General features: G+C 47.3%; 1 protein-coding gene across 4 annotated transcripts in view; it reads right to left on the bottom strand.

Moving 5' to 3' along the window:
- Window positions 1-6,486: 6,486 nt before the first annotated feature.
- cdh5 (cadherin 5) overlaps window positions 6,487-24,019 on the bottom strand; it is a 30,644-nt gene continuing 13,111 nt past the window's right edge. For all 4 annotated transcript variants that reach the window (XM_076050825.1, XM_076050827.1, XM_076050829.1 and 1 more), the window contains 8 exons: window positions 23,207-23,349; window positions 22,958-23,091; window positions 21,769-21,878; window positions 21,161-21,263; window positions 15,916-16,046; window positions 15,672-15,786; window positions 12,171-12,303; window positions 6,487-10,523 (listed from right to left, as the gene is read on the bottom strand). In XM_076050825.1, the coding sequence (XP_075906940.1) occupies window positions 10,127-10,523; window positions 12,171-12,303; window positions 15,672-15,786; window positions 15,916-16,046; window positions 21,161-21,263; window positions 21,769-21,878; window positions 22,958-23,091; window positions 23,207-23,349 (1,266 nt within the window). In that variant the 3' untranslated portion in view covers window positions 6,487-10,126. The remainder of the gene's footprint in view (window positions 10,524-12,170; window positions 12,304-15,671; window positions 15,787-15,915; window positions 16,047-21,160; window positions 21,264-21,768; window positions 21,879-22,957; window positions 23,092-23,206; window positions 23,350-24,019) is intronic.

Here is a 24,019-nt window from a genome sequence, read left to right as displayed (position 1 = left end):
CCAGTCAGGAGGAGAGTCCTTCCCTCTCACAGTGTGTGTGTGTGTGTGTGTGTGTGTGTGTGTGTCTCCCGGGACTTGGCCCACCTCCTCAGAATAGCGCCTCGCCTTCTAACTCTCCGATCGCGATCTGACGAAATTTCACCCGTGAGAGGCGCCTCGGAGGTGGCCGTCGATGCTCCCTCCCCTCACGCCCCCTTCTCCATCATCATCATCATCATCATCACCATCGGGATCGTCTCCATCATCATCGTCCTCTGAGCCGCGGCGCAGTGAATCTGCTCCGTTTCCCTCCCGGCATCAGTGCTGCTCGGCCGGCTGCAGCCTCCTCCTCCTCCTCCTCCTGCTCTTCCTCCTCCTCCGCTGCTGCGGTTCCTCGACGGTTCGTCAGCTGCCTCTCTTCCTCCCTCCTCCCTCCCTCGCTCTGCCCCGTGCGGTGCTCTGCGGTGCGGAGCTGCACCGAAACTGTGTCACGCTCCTCGGCGAGAGAAAGCGAGCATCATCCGGGCCGAGCAGCGAGGAAATCCCGGCAGGGTGGCAAACCACCGGCCAGCGATCCAGCGGCGGTCGGGGCGAGGAGGATTTCCTACCGCACATTATTGCCAGTGAACCTGGTAAAACATACCGTAAACGTAAAAACCTAAAAAAATAAAAAATAAAAAATAAAAATCCTTCACATATCAATGTAATGAGGGAACGTTTTCCTCGTTTTGGAGCTGAATTTGCACTCTGGTCCTCCTTAAATCAGACTTGGAGGTCCACTGTGCACTGTGCTTTAAGTGGATCGACAGGCATGAGTGGAAAAAACAAAACACGCAAACTTGCCTTGAGTTGGATAAAGTCCCAAATCAAATAGTTGTTGTGTTTTAATACCAATAATCACTTTATTTACATCTTATGGATGGAGTTTTTGCAGCACCTCAACCAGTTCAAGTTGCACTATGCATTCTCGCCGTTAGATGGCGCCAAATCTCACATATTGGTTCTTTACAAAAGTTATTTCTTTAAATTCGTTCCCACCTCGCGATGCATTGTGAGCAACTGCTGGAAAACGTTGAACTGCTGCTTAGCATCGTTACACTGATACTTCCAGTCACCACAGGGGATTTTTGTTGTTGTTGTTGTTTAGCCTTTCTCAGCTTAATGTTTCCATCTCGGCTGACATCTTAAAATTTGAAACAGGAAATAATAAGGCCCTGCTGAGTTGTTGGCAAATTATGCACCAACAATATTAATTTATTTTTTGTTTTGTTTTTCATAACAGTAAAATCATTTTTAGACCGGCATAAATATTTATCTCGGCAAGACTGAATTGATTTAAATGCAAGATAAATGTGTGATTATGTAAAATGATAAATTATGTATCAATATAAATTTACTTACTGATATTTAAAACAAGCCACCGAATTGCTATTTATTCCTCTATCTACCATAATGTGTTTAATATTTTTAGCCACAGGATGGCAGCAGAGCACCAGTGCAACAAAAAAATACAGAAACAAAATATAATCTTTCCCCCCTCTCTTGAGTTGATAAAGATATTTTTATCTCGTGCTAAAATGATCTACAGTTTTAGGTCATAAAGCAGTGGGGGGAAAAAACTGACGGTTCCAAAATCCTTCCAGACTTCAGATTTCCCAGTCTCTGTAGCTTCCCTCTTTTGTCTCGTTTAAAAACAAGAAAAGTTACTGTGAGAGATACTTGTGCAGCTTTTGTGATGTTCCAGTCACGGTCTCCTGAGCACACAAATATCAGCTTTCATGAATTTAAGTGCTTAACCACGAATTATAGTTTAAAAAAAAAAAAAAAAGGAAAAGAAAAAAGAAAAAGGCGAGGGGTGGGTGGGTGGGGTTGGCGTGGGGTAAACATTGTGCGGTGGAATCTCAGCAGGCCATCAGTCATCAGCTCGAGTGGGAAAGTTTCCTGCTAACAGACAAAGAAATAAGAATTTTCAAATGCTTTTGAAGACAATATGAACCATATGGTGTCTGGCAAGCTGTTCCACACTATTAGACTAGAAAATGGATTTTAAAAAAAACAACAAAAAAAAAACAGTTCTTGCACTTCTGACGGCGTGTACACAGCAACAAAAAAAAAAAAACCCAGAGCAGACAAGGAGAAGAAGAGGAAGGGAGAAGGAGAAGGGGAAATCCTCCTCTTTACATTCCAGGGAGGGACTGACCAATCACAGACAGGACGCTCGTCAGCGTCTGTAATCATCACTCGTGACATCTGTGATCATGTTTATGGCTTCTTTGATGGTACATCACACACAGAAACAAGCCGATCTCATAGGTTGAGCTTTATGTCATCGACCCCAGATGGGACCTCAGTGTCGCCGCCACCGCCGCCGCCATGACTCCCCAGTCTTGGCGGTTCGAGGCAAACTGCGGTTTGTTTGTCAGCGTGTCAGCAGGATGTTAGCTGCAGCTCCGTCTTTGTGATGGTTGACTGCAGCGTTACTCACACCAGGATGGGGTGGTGGTAGTGGTGGGGTCCTGCACACACACGTTCTGAGCAACAATCCCTCTGAATCTGGCAACCCGGGGCCTGCATGCCTCCCTCAGCCGGTCTGACCGAGACAAAAACACAATAAAAAATTTTAGAAAAAAAAAAACCCCAACCGACAATCCGAAACAAAGGGCAGCCAAACACTGATCCATGGCACAACAGCCGGAGCTGCGCGTGCCACAGTGTTTAGTCTGCGCATGTTTGTGCTCAACCATCCGTGTGCACGCAGGGCATTCTCCTCCGTCTGCAAAAGGAACAATAGAATCCCAGATTTTATTTGAGAGATTTTAATCGAAAGGATGTTGAATATCCATCCGTGACAATGAGGGAGCTTCCTCATGTGAAACCTTGCAAACAATGTTACGGCACCACGCTCTCTGCTGTAAAAACATGTACCCTGATTTCTTTTCATTAGCGTGTCTGAGGAGACTTGGAAGCATTTTCACAGAAACGTGTCCGAAAGTGAAAGACCTTCAGAGTCCTCCTTTAAAGAATGAAAAGTCTTTTAGTTTTTATCCCTTGATTTTTTTTCCAGTGATAATGTGTGTTATTTCTCTGTGGTGTGAAAAATTATATTATCCCCCCCGAAGTTCTATTTCAAAAAGCTTTTTCCCTTTGTAGATGCACCATAAACCCGAGACCAATTTTTTATGGCCTCAGCATCGCATTAAGTAGAACAGTCAAGGTGATGTGAGCACCTTTTTCTATATTTCCCTCCACGGACTCCAAAGCAGAAACAAGGTTAGAGGATGTTGCGCTTGTTTAATCTCTGCCTCAAAAAAAGAAGGAAAGTTGGGGGGGGGAGGGGGCAGTTTTACCTCCAAAACAAATCTATAAATGGCGAAACCTGAAATAGTTGGTCACAGAAGGCAAGATTTTGACGGTGGAGCGCTTTGCTTCGGTGCATCTGTTCCAAGAGACACACAAAGAAAGAACTTCTGCAAATGAAGGAGTGTTGCAGCTAAAACCATCTGTCACAGGGGCTTTGAACCTTTATGGATAGTAAAAACTACAACAACAACAACAACAACAGCAACATCATTCAAATGCAGTGGGATCATTGAGACTCGGAGCCTGAAATCTTGTGCATCCATCTTGCTAAACTAAAACCATCGCAGCCAAACCAGGACTGCTGATAAGCGTCAGAAGGATCTCAGTTGTGACGACACCAGGAAGCAACGTGTCGCAAAGCAGACCTTTGAAAAAACAAAGCAAAAAAATAATAATAAAGTCGGAGGTCTTGGGTGCATCCAATGGCTTGGAGAATGTTCCTTGTAAATCAAAGATGTCTTGTATGGGCTCTTTGAAAGACGGACGCGTGGACTGACGCATCTTATCTTTTTCAATGGCTGAGAGTAAATTTGAGTCTAGATTTAAAGTATCCAAATAAACAGGCAGTGTGAGGAAACACTTCCAGAAGCTCCTCCTGGATTTCTTCAAAAAACCGCAACTTCCCAGCACGGTTTGAGTCGTCCTTGTGCAGGTGCGGCACACGGACAGTTTTTTTTTCATGTATATATATTTTTTTGACGTGCCCATCATGACACGCAGCCTCCTCTAAGTGGATTACATGCTGCAGCCATGTAAACAGCTGGCCGTATCCACTTCATTTCATTTTGCATGTAAACAGCCCACTTCACAAAATTCCCACTTTCTTTGATCGTCCTTCAAAGCATCATCCACTCGCAGCGGCCGTGTAATCGCAATTCAAGGAGAAAACATGCCTCCGTTTAATAGTGTGGTGGGTTTGTGTGGGTTATTTTTTTGTGAGTGTGCGGTGAGGAGAGTTTCAACTTGGCATGTTGCCCCCCCCCACACTCACACACCCAATCCCACCCCTCCCCCACCCACTACAGCCCCACCTCAACCACAACCGAACCACAGTGGAGCCCAGAAGGTTGTCGGCTGGAGGGAAAGAAACTGGGACTCCCTCTTCTTTCTTCCTTCTCCCCCGTCGCCATCCCTCCCCTTCTCCCCCCCTGCAGACGTCCGTCAGGTCCCCCCCCCCCCCCCCCCCCCTTGCTCCTCTTCCTCGCCTGAATAACTGATGCCAGAGTAAATTTGGTGTCGGTGCGGCTCGCGAGACTCGGTGAAAGCTTTTTGAAAGCATTTCTCCTTCTGATTAGGTGTCATTAGAGAGAGGGAGAGAGACAGGGGGGTGAGGAGGAGTGGGTGAGGAAATATGACGGGGTGTCCACTGGGAGTTGGGTTGCCTTTCAACATGCCAAAGAGACAGAATCCGACAGATTCGAGGCCTGTTTTACCGTCTTTCTAGTGGGCAGGGTGTCCTTCTTTCTTTCTTCTTCCTATATCGCACTATACATCTGGGACAGAACACACACACACACACACACACACACACACACACACACACACACACACACACACACACACACACTTTCATATGATTCCAGATTCTTGAAAGTAGCCCTCTGTGAGATGTTTCAGCGCATTCATTGTCTTTTTTTTTTTTTTCTTCTCCACCATTCAATATTGTTTTACTACCTTCTCAAAACAGGAAGCAGGAAGTCTTTCTTTCCTTCACCAGAGCACAAAGCCTCCAGTGACAAGCTGGCAGGACTGCAGCGGTATGAGTCAAACCACTCGTTTATTTCATGATAAAGGGAATCTACCTGAAAGTCCCCAGAATTCCCATGCGCACTTGTCATTGGCTGCTTCCTGCGTACGCACAAGTGTAAAGGAATTGGGTTTTTTTTTTAAAAGAAGAAAATCCTATCACGGATTTGTCATTTAGACTGGCAGCACTTATGAAAAACAACAGAACATCACAGCAAACAACACTGAAAGTCATTTGAAACAGTTCCAATGAGAAAACCGCATGAAACTTAGCGGTGAGACATTTAAAAGATAATTAGCAAATTTTATTGCGGAACTGTGAAAACGTGAGGGACAACGGCAAGAGCACGAAGGTTGTGGGTTCGATTCCCGGAGTCTCCAGGGGCCTTTCTGTGTGGTAGTTTGCATGTTGTCCCTGAGTCTGAGTGACTTCTCTTCGGGTTCTCCAGCTTCCTCCCACACTCCAAAAACATGCATGTGAGGTGAAACGGGAACTCTAAATTGACCGTAGGTGTGTACGTGAGTGCGAATGGTTGTTTGTCTCTATGTGGCCCTGTGGTGAACTGGCCACTGGTCCAGGGTGGGAGAGGCTCCAGCAGACCCCAGAGACCCTGAGTGCAGGAGGAAGCAAGTATTGAAAATGGATGGATGCAATAAACACACGTGCACGGCGTGTCCAGTCCAAACCCAGGTGTCGTCACTTTATCCCCGTGTGTGTCACTCATACCATCATGCCGTCAGCGGTGACCCCGCCGGGGGCCCTACCAAAATAAGAGCATCGTGGACCTGCGGGAGAGAAAAACAAGAGGAAATCCTCCCAGCAACATCTGATCACATGTCAGGGATCAAAGTTGAGTGGAGTTCTTGGGGGATCTTTTCCTCAGTCTGTGACACGCCGGATCGCTTTACACACACGGACGGCTGAGCTTTGGGGAAATCAAAGCCGGCAGGGAGGAGGAACCTCCTCCTCTCGACACCCTCAGCGAGGTTCACCGTCAGCACACTGTGTCAACACATCGGTCTCGTACCTATCACGGCTCGGCCAAGACAACATTTGATCCAGAGACGGTGATGTCACTTTTTTTTGTTCTTCTGGACCGAGCCGGCCCGAACTGTGTTTCTGAATTTTTTTTTTTTCTTTTTTGAAACACAACCCTGACACATGTTTTCAATCGGATGTGTCAAGTGTTCAGAGTTGAGTTTTCCAGGATCGTGCGATCAAATGACCGACAGGATTGGCGGGTCCCACTGATGTTTTTATCTTGTAAGTTTGAAATTCTGAGACTTTTACCCACAAATTACTTTCAAGAACCTTCCACCCTCGTGTGTTTTCAATTCTTCACCGTACATCTCCACTCACGGCGCCCACCGATCAACCACCAACGACTACAAGAGGCACTCTCAACATAACTCAGTGTTTTATTGTATTTTTTTTTTTTGTTGAACTCTACACTTACAAAAATGTCAAGTAGTAAAAAGTAGTTGCTGTACACGTTACAAACAATATAGAAAAAAAACATTTTTGCCATCCAAAAAAATGAATTACAGTAATTTTCTTCCTCAGAGAACGAAGGCACATGTTGCTTCCTCGGCAGCCTGCACTGTATTTACACAGGGAGAATATTGGCGCTAGAGTTGCAATTTTTTTCTTTTTTTTAAATCAGTGTAACTCATTTTTCGTGTATGTAACATGTACACAATCACAAGCGCAAAAAAAGCACACATGAACATAAAAAAAAAACAAAAAAACACATTTGTAAGTCACACAGCCACTCATGCGTCAAACAACTCAAGGACCCCCCCCCCCACCCCCCTCTCTTACAAAGAACGGACTGTATCTGGGCAAAACAAGTTTTTTTTTGAGTTTTTTGAGTTTTTTTGTAAATTATTCTCAGCGAAACACAACCAAGGTGAAGGCAAAGAAAATAAAATCAGAATCCTTCGGAGGCACATTTTTCTTTTGAATAAACACGGGCTGCAGAGGCAACTCGAGATGAAACAATTTCATTTTGACAGATTGATGACACACTGATTGATTTGTCTTTTTCTTGTTTGCTTGTTCAAGGATCCAAACTTCTACTTCATGTAAATCACAAACAGTCTCAATTTGTAAAACATTAAAAAGACAAAAAAACAAAAACAAATGGCACTTCATGATGTGCTCATGTTTTTGACAAGTTACTGGTGAGAAGTGAACGTAAAGTGAGAAATACAATTTTTCAATATTTGCATTTAAGGGTCCCCCCCACCCCCCCCTTTTTTTTTTCTTTTTCTTTTTAATAAATTGTCCAACATCAGAGCAACACTTTACATTTTTCACCCAATCCTGGATGGACTGATGGAAACGTGGGGGGAACGTCGCCCACTTGCATTTCATATTTGTCATCTTTTCCGTTGAAAGAAAGTTATTGCGAAAAAAAAAAAAAAAAGCAAAAACAGTAACAGACCACAGAGCAGCACTCTTGGCTACAGGCTGCTGAGTTCTACAAGAGATTTTTTATATATATATAAAAAGAAGCTATTATCTGTAGTAACGGAGGTGTTGCACAAAAAAAAAAATTCCCAGGAGCCACTGATCTACAATGGCAGCGTAAAAGACATATCAGTGTGTCAGTGTGTGTGTGTGTGTGTGTGTGTGTGTGTGTGTGTGTGTGTGTGTGTGTTCTGACCCAAACATTTACGGCAGTTCTGTGATTATCATGGCTTTTGAAAAAAACTCGTATTTCAGTATAAGTCCTCACACACACAAAAACTGCTTTCACCAGTGCAAAAAAAACCAAACAACAAAATATCTTGAGAACAACGCGAGTCGCTGCCCTTCAACTGTACAGAGACGCCAGTCGCCAGGATTTTAATGTCACCTGCGCTCGTCTTCAGATTCTCATCACACCTCGTCTCTGCTGCTGCTGCTGCTGCTGCGTTTCTCCTCGTCTCCCGCTCCCCGTTTCCTCTCCCAGATTGTTTCCTTCGGGTCGAGTCCCAGCCGGGCCCGGACAGGAAGGCGGCCACAATGCATTGGAGCCCCCGCCAGAGAGATAACGGCGAGCGAGCGGACAGGAAGAGGAGGGAGGGGGTGGGGCGGGCCAGATGGACAGGAAGTGGGAGCGCGGCGGCTGATTAGAGGAGGTGGAAGGTGGGAGAGTTAACGAGCTGACGGGGAGGCAAACAAGTGGTGGTGGTGGGTGAGGTGGGGGGGGGCTGGGACCCAACAGGAAGGCATCGAAGGGGCTTCCAGCTATTGTCAAAGGACATTCCAAGCAGGTTTAGACAGCATGACAAAAACACAAAAAGGGGGTAGAACAAAACGGAATAAACAGCCGAGTAAACGAACCAATTTGTCTAAACAAGGCTGAAACTGAAGGGAAGGCAACAAAGGGAGCGCGTGGAGGGGCGTTCGCTGTCCATCAGGACAGCTGAGTGTTGGTAGGTGAGGGTGGGAGAGGGTGGGAACAGGGGGGGGGGTTCTGGGTCAGACTGAGCAGCGCAACCTCCACCTTTTTCTTTTCCAGGAGTTGTGTTCACGTCCAGATGGCAGTGTGGGAACTTTGGGAACCAGTGTCCCTCCAAAATAAAAGAATCTAATTTTCATAGTCAAGCCTCCAAGTCACAACTGGCTCACAATGATTTCAAATCAGCTTTTATCTTTGTTTTCCCCCTCCTAACGCATCACCGTCGTCACCATCATGTGGCTCCGCTGGCCGGCGGCAGCCAGGCAGGAAGTGAGGTCAAAGCCATCGGAGGCCCCTCGGAGCCGCTTCCTGCGCGGTGCCAGCGACTTTGTGTTGTATCGGGCCGCAGAGATTTGGCCTTTTCATCCCCACAAAGAGCTCGCTGACGGCTGCTGTCACATCGGCGGTGGGAACTGGCTGTAATTCTGTCAGGGCCGCAGCCATTTCCTCCCCCGCCCCCCCTCCTCCTCCTCCTCCTCCTGCACCGCTGCCGCTGGTCGACTCCTCACCGCCGCACTCAGTGGCACAAAAATCACTCCGTCAGAAGCTGGAGAGAAATGGCCACTCGGCAATTTCGGATGGTTGATTTTATTTTGTTCGCTTCAAGGGGGAAAAAAAGATTGTTTTTTTTTTTTTTTCAAAGTGTTGATTCTGAAGAAAAGGAAAAACATTTCAGGAACTTCTGATGGACCTCGTGTGCACTGTCCTCAAACCGTTGACCAAAAATCCCAACCTTTGTTTTCACAGCGACGCCAGTTTTTGACAGTGAAACAGGATTAAAAAAAAAAAAAAAAAAAAAATCTATTTCACACGATTAAAGTCTTTGTCAAACAACTGGCGCCTGTCTCGCTGTGATCAAACAGTCCGACCCTCTTTGGCTTTAAACTCTCGTCTGCTCTTTGTTTTCTTCATCCTTCATTTCCACCTCAAAAAATATATATATCCAAAAATCATATTAAAAAGTACTTCCCACTGCGTTTGTGACTCGGGCGATGCAACAGAACATCGTAGATCAAATGAGCTCCTTGCTGCGTTGACGCGCATGGTTCTGTTTTCCTGTTCAAGTCATTGAGATACATATTCCAAAGGAGGGCTCTTATTCACGATAGAGAGAAAAGTTTTTCTTCTTTTTTGTTTTTGAAAGATTTTGCCTTTTGAACGTGGCAGGAAAAAAAAGTCATGAACTGATCTGAACTGATTTAAATGTGAATCTGAACTGATTAAAATGTGAATCTGAACTGATTTAAATGTGAATATAGAACATAAAGAAGTGCGATGTCATGAGTAAAAATACATCCTCGAGTGCGACGCCGGCAACAAATCTTCCCTCCGCTGCGTCCAGCAATGTTCTCTCATGATCCCGCTGCTGCTGCTGCTGCTGCTGCTGCTGCCTTACAAAAAAACCCCACTATGCTTCGTACTGGAGGATCGGCGAGTCGCCAGAGATCCGCAAAAGTTCCCAGAGTTGAAAAAAAGTTTCTTCTGTACGGTCGAGTCGTGGCGAGAAAACAGAAACCAGGAAAAAAAAAAAAAAAAAATTCAGAAAAAAAAAGTGTCAAAGTGTGTGTGTGTGTGTGTATTTGTGTGACCCATCACTGCTGCTGCTCCAGGCCGTAGAGCTCGGCCAGGGTCCTGAAGCGAGGCCCCCAGTCGCTGAGGAAGTCGTAGTCCAGGTTGGAGCCTCCGGAGGAGGACGAGCCCAGCGAGCTCAGGCTCTCGGCCAGAGACTCCGCCCCCTCGTCGCGGTAGATGTGCAGCGTGTCGTAGGGCGGCCCGTCGTGGTCGTGGTCCGCCTCGTCCTTCTTCATCTCGATCATCACGGCCATGTCGCCCTTGCAGGCGGCCGGCTGCTGCTGCGGCGGCGGCTGGTGGCGGCGGAGGGATGCCTCGGGCACGGCGGCGTAGAGGGCGGCGTGCTGCTGGTGGTGGTCGGGCCGGCGCAGCAGCGAGCCATCGTGGCAGGCCGACGACAGGATGGAGACGTCGTAGCTGCAGGGGGGAGAGAAAGGGTCAAGGTCAAATCAACAGGACTCGGGATTCAAGATTAAAGCAGGGTGGCACAGTGGCACAGTGGTTGTCTTAGTGCTGCTGCCTCACAGCAAGAAGGTTGTGGGTTTGATTCCCGGGGTCTCCTTTCTGTGAGGTGGTTTGCAAGCTCTCCCTGTGTCTGCATGGGTTCTCTGGCTTCCAGCTTCCTCCCATGCATGTGAGGTGAATTGGGAACCTTAAATTGACTGTAGGTGTGTATGTGAGAGCGAATGCTGGTTTGTCTCTACGTGGCCCTGCGATGACCTGACCACTGGTCCAGGGTGTCACCCTGCCTTCACCCTATGACAGCTGGGAGATGCTCCAGCAAGGAGTGGGGATTGAAAATGGATGGATGACTGTATTAAAGCCCCACAAAAAAAAACATGTTTTGCTGAACTCCACTGAACTCTTCATGCCTGCAAAATAAATCCGACAACAACAATTTTTTTTCTTAAATATATTTATATGAAAGAAAGTGTGGGGCTGATCCAGGAGCCCTGGACGTCTTGTCCTTGTCACCAAGTATCACACGAAAGAAAAAACAAAATGCTGTCCTGCACACACTGTATATGTATATGAATAAGTGGGTATTGAAAATGGATGGATGGAAGAAAAACAGCAACAGCAGGAAGTTGCAACTGCATTGATGGATTGATCGGTCTGTTTGTGTAAGTGTCAAACACCATGATTGGTGCACAGCCCTAGTGGGTTTATCATAACACGGATCAATAAGTTTGTCAGATAATATTCCCACCATTACATCCGCGATGGAGCCACGCGACTACAGAACAAAGCAACGCAACCTAACACAACCTGCTTCCTGCCTGCAGCCATCGAGCTTTACAGCTGCACCCAATAAAACCATCTTGTTAAAACATTTATATCAGCATTTCGTGGACAACTGTAAATAATCCAACTGTGAATGTCTTGTTTTTCCTTCTTACTCTATAAATATTTTATGTTTCTTATTTTTGATGAATTTTTCCTTCTCTTTGCACTACGTTTTGTTGCTATAATTATGCAAATTTCCCCACCGTGGGATTAATAAAGGGCTTCTCCTCCTCCTAAAAAATAAAATGGGGACACATACAAGTAAAAATGGTTATTTTGGATACAAAATACTTTGCCCGATACTTTTTGCGACTGCAAGGCCGACTGACGTCTGATTGTTTTGTAGCCATGTGTTATTTGTTCTGCAACGCTTGATGCTGAGGGACACAGATTGTCAGCAATCACCGCTGCTGTTTGGTTTTTTTCTTTTTTTTGTATCTTTCGCGAGACGTGTTTGTGATTAGCCGGTGTGTTTGTGTTTGTTTGCCTTGTTCCAAAGTTGTTTCGTCGCTGCGATTCAAATTCCGTGTGAAAGAAAAAACACTCTTGTCCGTCGAATCTGCAGTTTGAGAGTTATTTTCTTTTGTTTGTCGTGATTTTAAAAACCTCGGCGTCGTCGATTGTTCGCATTTGTTGTGTTTGTTTTCTTCCAGTTGTTGTGGTGGGATTTTTATTTACTTATTGCCGCCTGCTGTCAGACAAATTGTGAATCTGAGGCCGTTTAGAATTTGCAAAAAAAAAAATAAAAATGTATAAAAGCCGTCGGCAGCGTCATACCCATTAGTGTCCATCTCTCCGCCGCCCTCCTCGTCGTACGTGACCAGCTGCTCGTGAATCTCTCCGCTGTTCTTCATGTGGGCCAGCGAGTCCTTCTGGTAGCGCTTCCTCAACACAAACAGGATCACGATCACTGAGGAGATAAAGATAAAAAAGACACCAGCGTCAGAACATCCCATTTTTTTTTTATCCCCCCCGCCGGACCCAGCGGAAGAAAAAAAAAAAAAACACGTGAGGGGGAGAAAAAAATCAGGCCGCAAAAAATCCACAACAGAGAAGAGAAGAAGAGAACGAGGGCAGAAAGCGGAGAGGGAGAGCGGAGCGCTAACGAGGGAGTGAGACCAGAAAACCCGGTGGGGTGTGTGTCTGTGTGTGTGTGTGTGTGTGTGTGTGTCTATGTGTGTTTGGGCGGGTGGTGGGGGATGAGGGGGGAAAACAAGGTGTGAGGCGTTGGGGAGACGTTTCGCCTCCAGCGGTGAAGAAGCCAGAACAAATCAAGCGAAGAGGTACGAGGAAGTCGAGTGGAGAAACAGGAAGAAAGACTTGATAAATAAAAAGGGGGGAGAGGAGGATGTGGAAATGAGTTTTGAGAAGAAACCAAAAAAAAAAAAAACCCGGTTGGGGAAAAGGAAAGAAGGAGCCGGCACAATGAGGAGGAAATAAACAGGAGAGAGGAAGAGAGGAGGAGGAGGTGGAGGAGGAAACAGAGAGAGGGTTCTGGATTAAAGGGACAGTTCAACTACTTCTAGAGGTGCTGCTGAGAAGGTGGAGGCCTGGTACTAGGTGGAGCCGAGTTCCCCTACTGGGACTCTGCCACCACTGATGCTACCATGCTGAGTAGAAAACTGCAAATTGTCCCTTTAAATACCAGAGCTGACGCAGGTTCGGGCGACTCTGGCGAGAACGAATCAACAGAGGTGAGCCGAGCTGCTCTCGCTCAGCATCCCGTGACCTTTCACCTGATTTAGTCTCTCCCACCGCAGCGTCTGACTGACTGTGGCAGTCGACGGTGGGCGGGGCTCTGCCCGGGACGGATGTGACTTTGACTTTTCACGGTTATTAAAAAAAGAGAGAAAAAAAATTAGGCTAAATCGGGTTCACAGGCACTTTTCAAAGCCTTTTGTTGCTCGTCTTTTGTCTCTTAACTTTCGCCGTCCAAGTTGATAAGAAAGTAGAGCCGTAGGAGGAGGAGAAAAAAGAAAAAAGTTGCTCAGAACTTTTTTCTTGCTTACGGCCTCCATTTACCGCAGCCGCAGAGAGGAAGAACGAGGATGAGGAGGAAGAGAGGAGGAAAAAAACAAAAAGGGAGGAAGTGGATGAGGGAGGTGGGGGAGGAGCTGGGAGGTGGAGGAGGAGAGAGGAGGAGGAAGAGGAGAGAGGTGGAAGAGGAAGAGGAGAAAGAGGAGGAGAGAGGTGGAAGAGGAAGAGGAGAAAGAGGAGGAAAAAGGTGGAGGAGGAAGAGAAAGAGGTGGAGGGGTAGGAGGAGAGGAGGGCGAGGAGGAGTGGAGGGAAAGAGAAGGAGGAGGAGGAGAGGAAGAGGAGAGAGGTGGAAGAGGAAGAGGAGGAAGAGGAGGAAGAAGGTGGAAGAGGAAGAGGAGGAAGAGGAGGAAGAAGGTGGAGGAGGAAGAGAAAGAGGAGGAGGAGTAGGAGAGGAAGAGGAGGAGTGGAGAAAAAGAGGAGGAGTAGGAGGAGAGGAAGAGGAGGAGTGGAGGGGAGGAGGAGAGGAAGAGGAGGAGTGGAGGGAAAGAGGCAGATCTGTCTGCCGTTGATGAGGCCTGGAGCTGAGCTCTGATATGAACCCATCCTCCCTCCTCCCTCCCTCTCTCCTCCCTCCTTTCTCGGCGACGCCTGTTAGCGGAGGGCGAGCGCGACTCATTTAAGTTTTGCCTGGGAAAGCAGCAGATTAATCTTTTACAACACATGCGCGGCAGTTTAATAAGCTCCAGAGAGATCAGGCTGAGGGGAAGAGGGACAAGGAGAGAACACCACCATCACCAAAGACCACGACGGCCTTTCTTTGTGCTCGGATGGCTGGTGGAGGAGGAGCGGGGAAAAAAAAATCCTCTTTCGTCAAACCCGACTTTTTTTTTCCCCCCTCCTCCTCCTCCTCCTCCTCCTCCTTTCTTCTTCTTCATGTGAGAAAAAGTCGTCGATGAAGGAAGGCAGCGCGGCAAATTGCTTTGGGCCGCCGAAGATAATGACAAGTGCATTAAATAGTTAATCTGGACCTCGTCGGGAAAGTCAGAGGGGGAGGGGGGTGAGGAGGAGGGTGTTTGATAAAGGGAGAGAGAGAACAAACTGGGGGAGAAAGAGGAGGAGGAGGTGGTAGTGAGGGAGGGAGGACGGCAGACATGAGTGAACGAGTGAGCGAGGGAGACCCAGAGGGAGAGAGAGAGAGAGAGAGAGAGAGAGCAGGCGCGATAGTGGAGGAGTGTATTAATAGTTAATAGGCCGAGTGTTTGATAAGCAGACGGCACCTAAAGAGCTGATAAACTCCTCATTACGTCCCCATTCTTCTGACGCCGCTCGCCTTCTTTTTTTCTTTCCCACAATCCTCCTCTCCCACATCGCAACCTGTTTCTGTCCCGCCGTCAATCAACCAGCTGCTGGATAGAACACACCCCCCCCCCCCTTCAGCTATGACTTCGTCTGGGCCTGCTCTTTTATCTTTAAAGTTCTTCTTCCTGCACGCGGCTCCTGATTGGCCGACCATCACATCCACTGTGACAAGTGCCCCCCCCCCCCCCCGCCAAAATACATAAAAAAAAATAAAGGCAAGGGGGCGGGGCGGGGGGGCTGAAGGTATCAAAGAGAATTGTGAGCGGGCACAACCGCAGGCATTATTTCCACATCCGCCTCTGCATTATTCATAAAAGCAACAATATGGGGGGGGGGGGGCTCGTTTAAGCAGAGGGTGGATCTGGTGCATTTGAGGGGGAACTGGGGAAGGACGAGGTGGGGGGGGGGGGGGGGGAGGACCCACCAGAACACACCAAACCCTGCCAGGGTTGTGTGGCGATGCGCTTGTGTGTTTTCTCTTCCGTTTGTCCTGTTTGTGGGTTTATTGTGGTTATTTTGTCACGACGCGCAGGTGCTTTTGGCGCCGCCAGGTTATGAAATATGAACAAGGACGATTCATGATTCATTATGTCGCCGTCAAACAGGAGCCAATAGAAATTTAAACCTTGAAAATTTGGAAAACTTTTGTCTATAAATTCATCTTGCTGCAGATTTGAGGTTATCGTCTTCCTTTTAATTGGGCAAAGCTCACTTCTTCCTCACTGTTTGGGACGTAAAGCACCTCATCACCTTCATCTACATGAAAGGCTGTTTTTTTTTAGCTAATTGCAGACTGGATGGTTACTATTCAGAAAAAGCCCTTGAATGAACTGATTGAATTTAACTCATAATTTACATTTTCCCACCCACAAAAAGAGAGAAGATGCTGAACTGGTGCCACCACAGGCAGGACGAGCGAATAAGTAACAAGGAAAAACTCACCTAGGATGGTGAGGATGCAGAGCAGGATGGACGCCAGGGCGTGAGCGCTCAGTCCCATCTTGCGAGCGCTGGCATTGCACTTCATGTAGATCCGCCTGGAGTCGCAGCTGCACGCCTGGAGGAAAGGCAGCGGGAGGTTTTTATTATAAATATATATATATAAAGATTTACACATGTGGGTGAATGATGGATGGTGGTGGTGGTGGTGGGATCACTTTGAGTGGATACAAAGGCGCTGTATTACCTTGATGGGGAGGGTGGTGATGCTGGTCTGCAGTGGCGACCCGCCGTCGCTGATACGCACGTCCACGCTGTGGTCCTTGGGGTCGTCCAGGCTGAAGGGGCCCGTCGTCAGGATGAGGGCCGCCGAGCCGTCTGTGTTGAAGAAGAAGAAGAAGAAGAAGAAGATTAACACACATCTGGGCCCCCTGGATCCGATATGACTCCCATTCATTTCAATGCATATGCCTGAAAATGTTTTTTGGCTTTTAGCTTGTGCTGCCGCCCTCTGGAACTCCCATGATGCATCACGACGCATCAGCCAATCAGAACTCTTTCCTGATGATTTTCTTAATATAAGTATTTTTTAAAGACTAAAAGATCATGAATGAAAAAAACCTGCAACAGAAATATTTGTGATGAGCTGCGTCTCAGGTCATAGGTCGTCCTATCAGCTGTTCTTTTGTAATGCGATCTAATAAAGAAACATTTTTGGCTAGAAGGATTTTTTGCAGTACCTCAAGTGGCCACTGGAAAAGAATCACCGCCTCGTCATATTGGCAGTCTGGTAGCCAGTTCTTATAAAACCTCCACACTAACGTCACATGAGAGCTCACAGGTTCGTCCGTCCCTGCTGATGCACCTCTCTCTCTCTCTCTCTCTCTCTCTCTCTCTCTCTCTCCCCCCCCCCCTCTGCAACAACACCAAGCTAATGTGTCTGAGTCGCCGCGTCGTCTCACCAAAGAGGATCCAGCGCTCACCTGCTCGCTGTTAAGCAGGTGAGTCTATTAATACGGCAGGTTTTAATCCCCCCTTCCACCCCCCCAGATGAAACAAGACGCCTACATGAAGGCGCGGCAATCGCTGGGGGATTATCTGTCAGTTTGATGCATTTAGGAGCGCTGGGGGTGATGAGAGACGGCGGCGTGCGACTCAGAAAAAAAAATTAAAATAAACAAACAAGTCTTAAAGGCGGCGCTCTGCAGACGACTGACACGTCTGATAAGAGTCGTGCTGATGCATTAGCGCGATATTTCCCCCTTTGCGACTTGAGGACGTCGGAACCGTTTCAAGCTCGAGTGACTCTTTTGTCTTTGACAACGACGGGATAAAATGCGCCCCAAAAAAAAAACTCCAGGAACCACCGCCACCGCTGCCACAACGGGAATAAAAACGAGGCGACAAAGGAATGTTTAAATACATAAATTAATTAATTAATAATGGGACCGTGTGGTGGGGGAAACCAAACAATGCATCCTCGGCAGAGCGAGACAACAATGCTGTCATCAGTCAAACCCTCGGTGGGCGCGGGGGTTTCCTGCTGAGATGACGGGGAGAGCGCTTTTTTTTAATTTTTATTTTCCTTCCCACAGTAGCCGCGGGATTGCGTCGGAGGAATTTCAGAGGCAACAATGACAGGAAGGACCTCTTCTGAACGGCAGGCAGAACAATGTGGTCGCAGCAGGTTCGAAAGAAAACAAAACTGCCGCCGTCTGTTTTGGCCATCAGGCCCTCGAGAGCGCTAATGTGTAGCGACAAAATCATGTTTAGAAGCCTTGCGTTTAAAATGGCGACTGGCAAAGAAAGCCAAAGCGCTGCTCAACTTTAAAACATCATTGGAACAGCGCTGTGTTGGAGCTATTTGTCCTTTTAGTTTAATTATTCAGTTTTTTTGGGTTGACGAATGTACCTCTAGTTTGACCATTATATTTAGTATTTGAGTTAATGTGAATACTTCTATTTTTAGCTGGGGCACACTAGAGGATCTATATCTATGGGTCTACCGATCATAGGGCGCAGCATTGGAAGGGGTTATAGTTTTCTACCAGGGCAAGAGAGGCGTTCTCAAACGATGCAGTTGGACCAATCAATCACCTGATGAAAAAAGTGTTGTTTTTTTTCCCCGTGTTTTTTGTGTCGGGAAAAAAAAAATCTAATAAAAACCTCCAAATAAGCCGCCAGGCGTTTATCTTGCCCTCCAGGCGTTTATCTCACCGCTTTCAGCCATTCCCTTCTTTCACGCCTCGCTCAACAAAATATCAATAAAAGTCGGGCTAATTCAAAATGCTGCAGCCAGACTTTTAACGAGGTCCATCAGGAGAGGGAGCGTCACGCCGGGTTTGAAATCACCTCGCCAGCTGCCAGTCCAACTTTAGCATTGATTTTTTTTTTTTTTTTAAAGAAGATCTTAACCATCACATTTAATGCTTTCAGAGGGCTGAACTCCAGCAAGACAAGCTCTGGACTTCCTACCAGTGTGGATGTCGGAATGTGGTTAAACCTACTTGTCTGGGCCGGACGATTATATGGTTCTTCAGCCCTGCAAGTGCTTTGGTTTTGGAAACGTTCCACCGTGCCCAGCTGTTTTTGGTACTTCCATGTCATACAAATAAACCCGGATTCGTTTCATTTCACATTCCACGACAAAAAAGGTGCTGACCGCCTCCCAGCCAGTCGTAAAACATTGGCCAGAGGTTTGAGCCGTCGGCTCAGAGTTTATTTCACTGTAGTTTCTCCTTCCAGAGAGATTCATTTATGTGCTCTTAAAGGTCCAGAGTGGCGCAGCGGTGGTGCACGCACGCACACACACACACACACACACACACACACACACACACACACACACACACACACGACTATTTTCTCCCGAGGTTAGCGATCATGGCCTGGACTCTCGCAAGACGGTCTGGTGCTCACACCAGGATTCTACAAAGACCTGGAGGACGATGTCGAGAACCGCAGTGACTCCAGGGGGGGCACGCAGGGGGCGCTGTGATGTCGCTTTCCACTCCAGGAAGGCGCCGCCACTTCGGTACGACGCAAAATTTGTTTTTCCCAGCCGCCTAATAAGCCTTCAGTTTTGCATGCGGGCTCCTTTAAAGTCCTAACAAACCGAATGAAAGATGAAAACAGGTCCCGTCTCGCCTTCATCTCATCTCATCTCATCTCGCCTCGTCCCTCCCTCCTCGCTGCGTGCGTCGCCTTTTGTTTTTTCGGCCCGTCTCCCTGGATTATTGCCCACCGTCCTCTCCAGACTTACCTTTGTTTCCCTCCTCTCCTCTCCTCTCCTCTCCTGTCTGTCTGTCTGTCTGTCTGTCTGTCTGTCTGTCTGCTATTAGCATGTGGAGCTTTTTCGTGTAGCCGCCTGGTCTCAACAACAAGTCCCGTCACTTCCACACGCAGACACACACTGATTGGGTGTGTGTGTGTGTGTGTGTGTGTGTGTGTGTGTGTGTGTGTGTGTGACCAACTCCAGGTCCACTATGACAGCAGAGCTGTTATATTTTTTACAGGTTCTAAAGAGATGGCGACTGCTGAATATTTCAAGAGCCTTCACTTTGCAGCTCTTGTTGCACGTGTCTACGTGTGTGTGTGTGTGTGTGTGTGCGCGCGAGTGTGTGAGTGTGTTAAGTGGTACGAGGTGTTGTCGCACAATTTTTTTTGGGGAACACCGCCGTCTGCAGCCACTGGGGGTAGAGCAGCAAGGGGATGTGAAGTGACGAGCAACACTTCTCAAACAAGTGTGTCCTCTACCTCTTCATCCTCCTCTTCATCCTCGTCTTCCTCTTGTACCACTTCCTCTTCCTCCTCCTCATCCTCTACCTCTTCCTCGCTCGGCCTCTCAGATCTTCTGCCCGACTCTCTTTTCCCTTCATCATCTTCCCGTTCTCCCCCTCCCCTCCTGTCGCTCCCCCCACCCCCTCCTTGTGTGTCTGTTCTTCCTCCTGCTGTCATCTTTTTAACTTTATGCGAGAATATTAACGCTTTCATGCCTTCCTTCTCTAATCCGCCTCATCTCCCCCCTTTTTTTAAATTAAACCTAATTTTTTGCACCGTTACACCTGCTTCCTTCTTCCCCCTCCCACAGCTCTCCCTCCTTTCCCCCTTCCAAATATTCTCTCTCTCTTCCTCCGTTCCTCTGTGTACTCTTGGAAATCACCCCCTCCCACCCCCCACCTCCCTCACTCCTGCCTCCTTTCATCTTTTTCTCCCACCTTCTTCTCTTCTGCCTCCGTCTGTTTCTACCTTCCCTCTCCTCCGTCTTGGCCCTTCCTCCCCCCTCCACCACCCCCACTCCCCCCAGGCTACAGCGAGGAAGAAAACGGATGAGGCTGAGGCTCGACACCCCCCCCCCCCTCCTCCTCCCAGCTCCCTCCCCATCCAAACTCTGTTTATCTTCTTTTCGGTGTGTTTCAAGTTTCCCTTCAATTAAGTAGTAACACCACTTTGCCTGAGTCCTCCACAGGGCTACCTGGGGCTTTCATCTTATGCAGACGTTTAATATTTGACTAGAACAGTTGCTCACACTTCTCCTCAGGCCCCCCGTGTGCTAAGGGGGGGGGGGGCTACGCCATGATCAAACCCGATGAAAAAACTCTGGCACTTGAGCCATCCTGGCTGCTAAATTGATTAATCTGATGCAACACGTCTCCGACCGCGACCCTAATGTGGATTATGTGTTCGTCTGCAGGCGTCTCTGTGAGGTTCTTACGTCTTTATCTCGCGTCGGTCCGACCGGAGCTGCTACTTCCCATCCTGCACATTTATATCTACGGCCTCAACATTATTCCCACACCATGCGGTTTAGACAGCCTACATTTCTCATCGTCTTCCTTGATGTTTAATGAAAGGTAATTGCAAAAACTTCAATAGCACATTCAGTCCTAAGTACATCATCAATAATATATGTATAGTTAAGAATTTTTTGAGGTTACAAGGATTCAAATGTTTCAAACTGTGCTTCAAAAAAAGAAAAAAAGATTCAATATTAAGTTTCACTTGTCCTTGCCTAGTTATTGAGAACAATGAACTATTAATTTCCACAATGAATAGTAGATGAACCCTCTTGCTGAACCATTCATCAATATTTCTCATTAAAGGACCCTCGAGTTAACCTTGTTTTGTTTTTAAAGGGCCCTCGAGTTATCCTTGTTTTGTTTTGTTTTTTCCATCATTCATGCTTCATCTTTACTCGGGATGATCGTGGAGCACACAGAGCTCTCTGAAGGACCCGGCCACTCTTTTGATTTCAGAAAATTTAAGAATTTCTGCATTCCAGACAAGCGCGCACTTTCCACGACAGGCTTTCTAAATCCCTCCGTCTGGCAGCGAGGACTAAAAGGATGCTTTTAGAAGTTGGAGTAACTTTTGACTGTCGGCAGCAAAGCGCCGGCACTTTCAGCGGTTGCGTGGCAACAGGTGCGGGAGCTCCGAGCGGCGTTTAGAGCAACAAGTGCGAACAAAACGGCGAGAGTGTGTGTGAGACTTACTGCCGTAGTCTCTGAGGGAGAAGTTGGAGCTCTGGCTGGCGAGGCTGAAGCGGTACGAGGCCGGCTGCTCGTCTTTATCCGTCGCTCTCACGATTCCGATCATCTGAGGGAGGAAAAAAACCCAAAAGTTTACGTTTATGAAACGTAAACTCACACATTTGTTTGCTGCTCTGACAGAAAGGGCTGATTAGCGTCAATTACAGCTCCCACTTGTTGCAGGGAGGTAACATTTTCAAAGGTGCTGCTATTCCATCAGGTAAACAACTCGATGCTGCTATAACTCAGCTTCTTTGCAGGATGCTTTGAACAGAGAGTGAAATATGCGCTTATGTTGAGACCTATAGTTTTTTTAAGCTAATTGTAAGACTCCTGAGGAAGTGCACTGTTCCTCCACAGGAGCCTGCGATGGAAAGTGAAGACCTGACAATGGATGTTTTTAAATTAAGTCCAGAACTCAAAGGTGTTGAAATGTTTTCGTGCTGCGAATGAGAAAAAACAAGACTCTCACTTTTTTTCCTGCGTGGGTCGAAAGGTTTACGATGGTTTAAATACACGGAGAGAGACGCACGTATAACAATTATTCGATTTCGATCATTTTTTTTAATTACCGTTCCGGCCATATCGTTCTCACAGAGGAAGACCTCGTCCGCGACCAGTTCTGGCTTGTTGTCGTTGATGTCCTTCACTGTGATGTTCACCTTCACAAACGACTCCAGACCTACAGAAGACAGGTTGAGACGACGTCGCGTCATCAGAATGTCAGTGCAAAATGGATGAACTGGATGCGGTTAATTATGTAACTGGGTTCACTGGGCAGGGGGGGGGGGGATACGGGAGGGAGAGGGAGGGGGGATCAATCTCCCCGTGCGTTGACAGCTAGAAAATAAAAGTCAAAAGACGAGCCCGCGACGTTGGGATACGTTGCCCGCAGCCATTCTTACATCCTCACATGCGGCTCTCACTCTGGTGACGTGATGTAATCTCGCTGTCACGCTCAATACGGCGGAAAAACAAATCAGTCAACAAAGAGCGGGAGACACTCGGGAGTCTGACAGGAGTGAGAACGACACGAGACATTAGCGTCACTTCATTCAAGCTCTGATTTCTTCCGTCCTCCTCCTCTAGAAGCCTGATCGGTTTATCCAAGATGGAACCGATTAAGGCCGAGAGACTGAAAAGCGACGTCTGTCTGTTTGGGAACTTTTCCCTCCTTTTTATCCGGCGGACGTCTGCGTTTAAATCGAGCGAATGCAGCTTTCTGCTCTTTATTTCGCGTCGGTGACGTTCCACCGGAATGTGCAGCATCCTTTTGACAAATGCGCGCGTCTCCCTTGAACTGAGATTTTTTTTTTGAAACTATCTTTAGTGCCGCTCGTATATCAAGGACCCCGTCAGGCTCAGAGGGGCCATTGTGCCTCCTTAAACATTGTGACAAGCCACTAAAATAGACGCCTGGGTTCCATTCAATGCTGCTCTAAAAATACATGTGGTTCTAACGTGATTTTCCCCGCTAGCTCTTTTGCGACCAGGTGTTGTGGCAATATGGCGAATCTATAAAAAAAAAAATAGAAAAAATCCCTCCCTCTTCCCCCAACGCTCCCATCCCTCAATAAATCCTCACAAGCTGCAAAAAACCAGAGCCTTCCTCCTCGGAGACGTTCTCACTCCCTCCCTGTGTCCGCGTTGCCGTCGTTACCCCGCACACATGGTTTTTATTGGGATTTCTTCCCCCCTCCCTCCCTCCCAATCCAAGCTTCTATTGTTAAAAGAAAACAGGACTAATAAAAAATGACGCACCGTTCGGCTCCTCCTGCGCCTTAACTTGAAACACGTGCGTGGCCTCCAGCTCTCGGTCCAGCGGCCTCAGGGAGTACAGCTGACCCGTGTGGGGGTTTATGGTGATGGCAGAGTCTTTGTCCGGGATGGAGTACCTGTGTGTGGTGAGGGTGGGGGTACAGGTGGGTGGGAAAACGAACATTATAGTGCTGTTCGAGCAAAAAAAACATTAAAAAAAATCATAGTTGCTGCTTGTCCAGAGTCTCCTACCTGATGCTCTTTTTGGCCTTGTCGGGATCGCTGGCTGTGACGGTGCCGATGTGGTTCATCATGCGCTCCTCCTCCACGGTGAAGTGGTAGGTGGACTGGGTGAAGACCGGCGGCTCGTCCACATCCAGCACCCTGATGATCACCTGTTTGTTCAAATGCAAAATGCCACAGTTGAGAGGGGTTCACTCGCAGTTTCACATGGATTTTCATGGTTTTATGTAGTGATGCACCGACACCAATACCAGTATTGGTACTGATACCAGGGTTGAGTACTCTACTCTCACTCATTTGTATATGTATGTATGCATCTATGACAGTTCTGTAACATTTGTGCTGCTGTGAAACTTGTCACTCATGTTCTAGAGAAACATGCTGAGTAATGTTGTTCAAATAACAGAACTTCTGTAATCTGAAAATTAAAGTAATTCTATATATAGTGTGTAATGAATGACCTTAAGTACTCGGTATCGGTGAACACTGAAATGCAAGTACTAATTTCTCTGCTTGTTATGTAAAAAAAAAAAAAAAAGTGGTATCAGAGCATCCCAAGCTTTATGCACAAGTTTTCTGGACAACATGGGCTGAAAACGTTGCACTTTCAGTGGCTTGCGAGAACTGCACAGCATCAGATGCACGATCCTCCTATGGAGAGGAAGTACCTTGAATATTTAATATTTAGACCCGTTAACGAGATTAAAGTCAGCGCCAAACCTCAAACCTCAAACGTCAGACGCCCCTGCTTCCCAAAAGCATAAATAAGAACTTGTCCTTCCCTCAGTTCTGGCCTGCCTGCCTGTGTGTGTGTGTGTGTGT

This window comes from Nelusetta ayraudi, unplaced genomic scaffold, assembly GCF_046127955.1.
Source record: "Nelusetta ayraudi isolate G7.1 ecotype Tasmania unplaced genomic scaffold, CSIRO-AGI_Nayr_v1 ptg000130l, whole genome shotgun sequence".
In the NCBI taxonomy this organism is placed as follows: Eukaryota; Metazoa; Chordata; class Actinopteri; order Tetraodontiformes; family Monacanthidae; genus Nelusetta; species Nelusetta ayraudi.
This window is presented reverse-complemented; position numbering and strand designations above follow the sequence as displayed.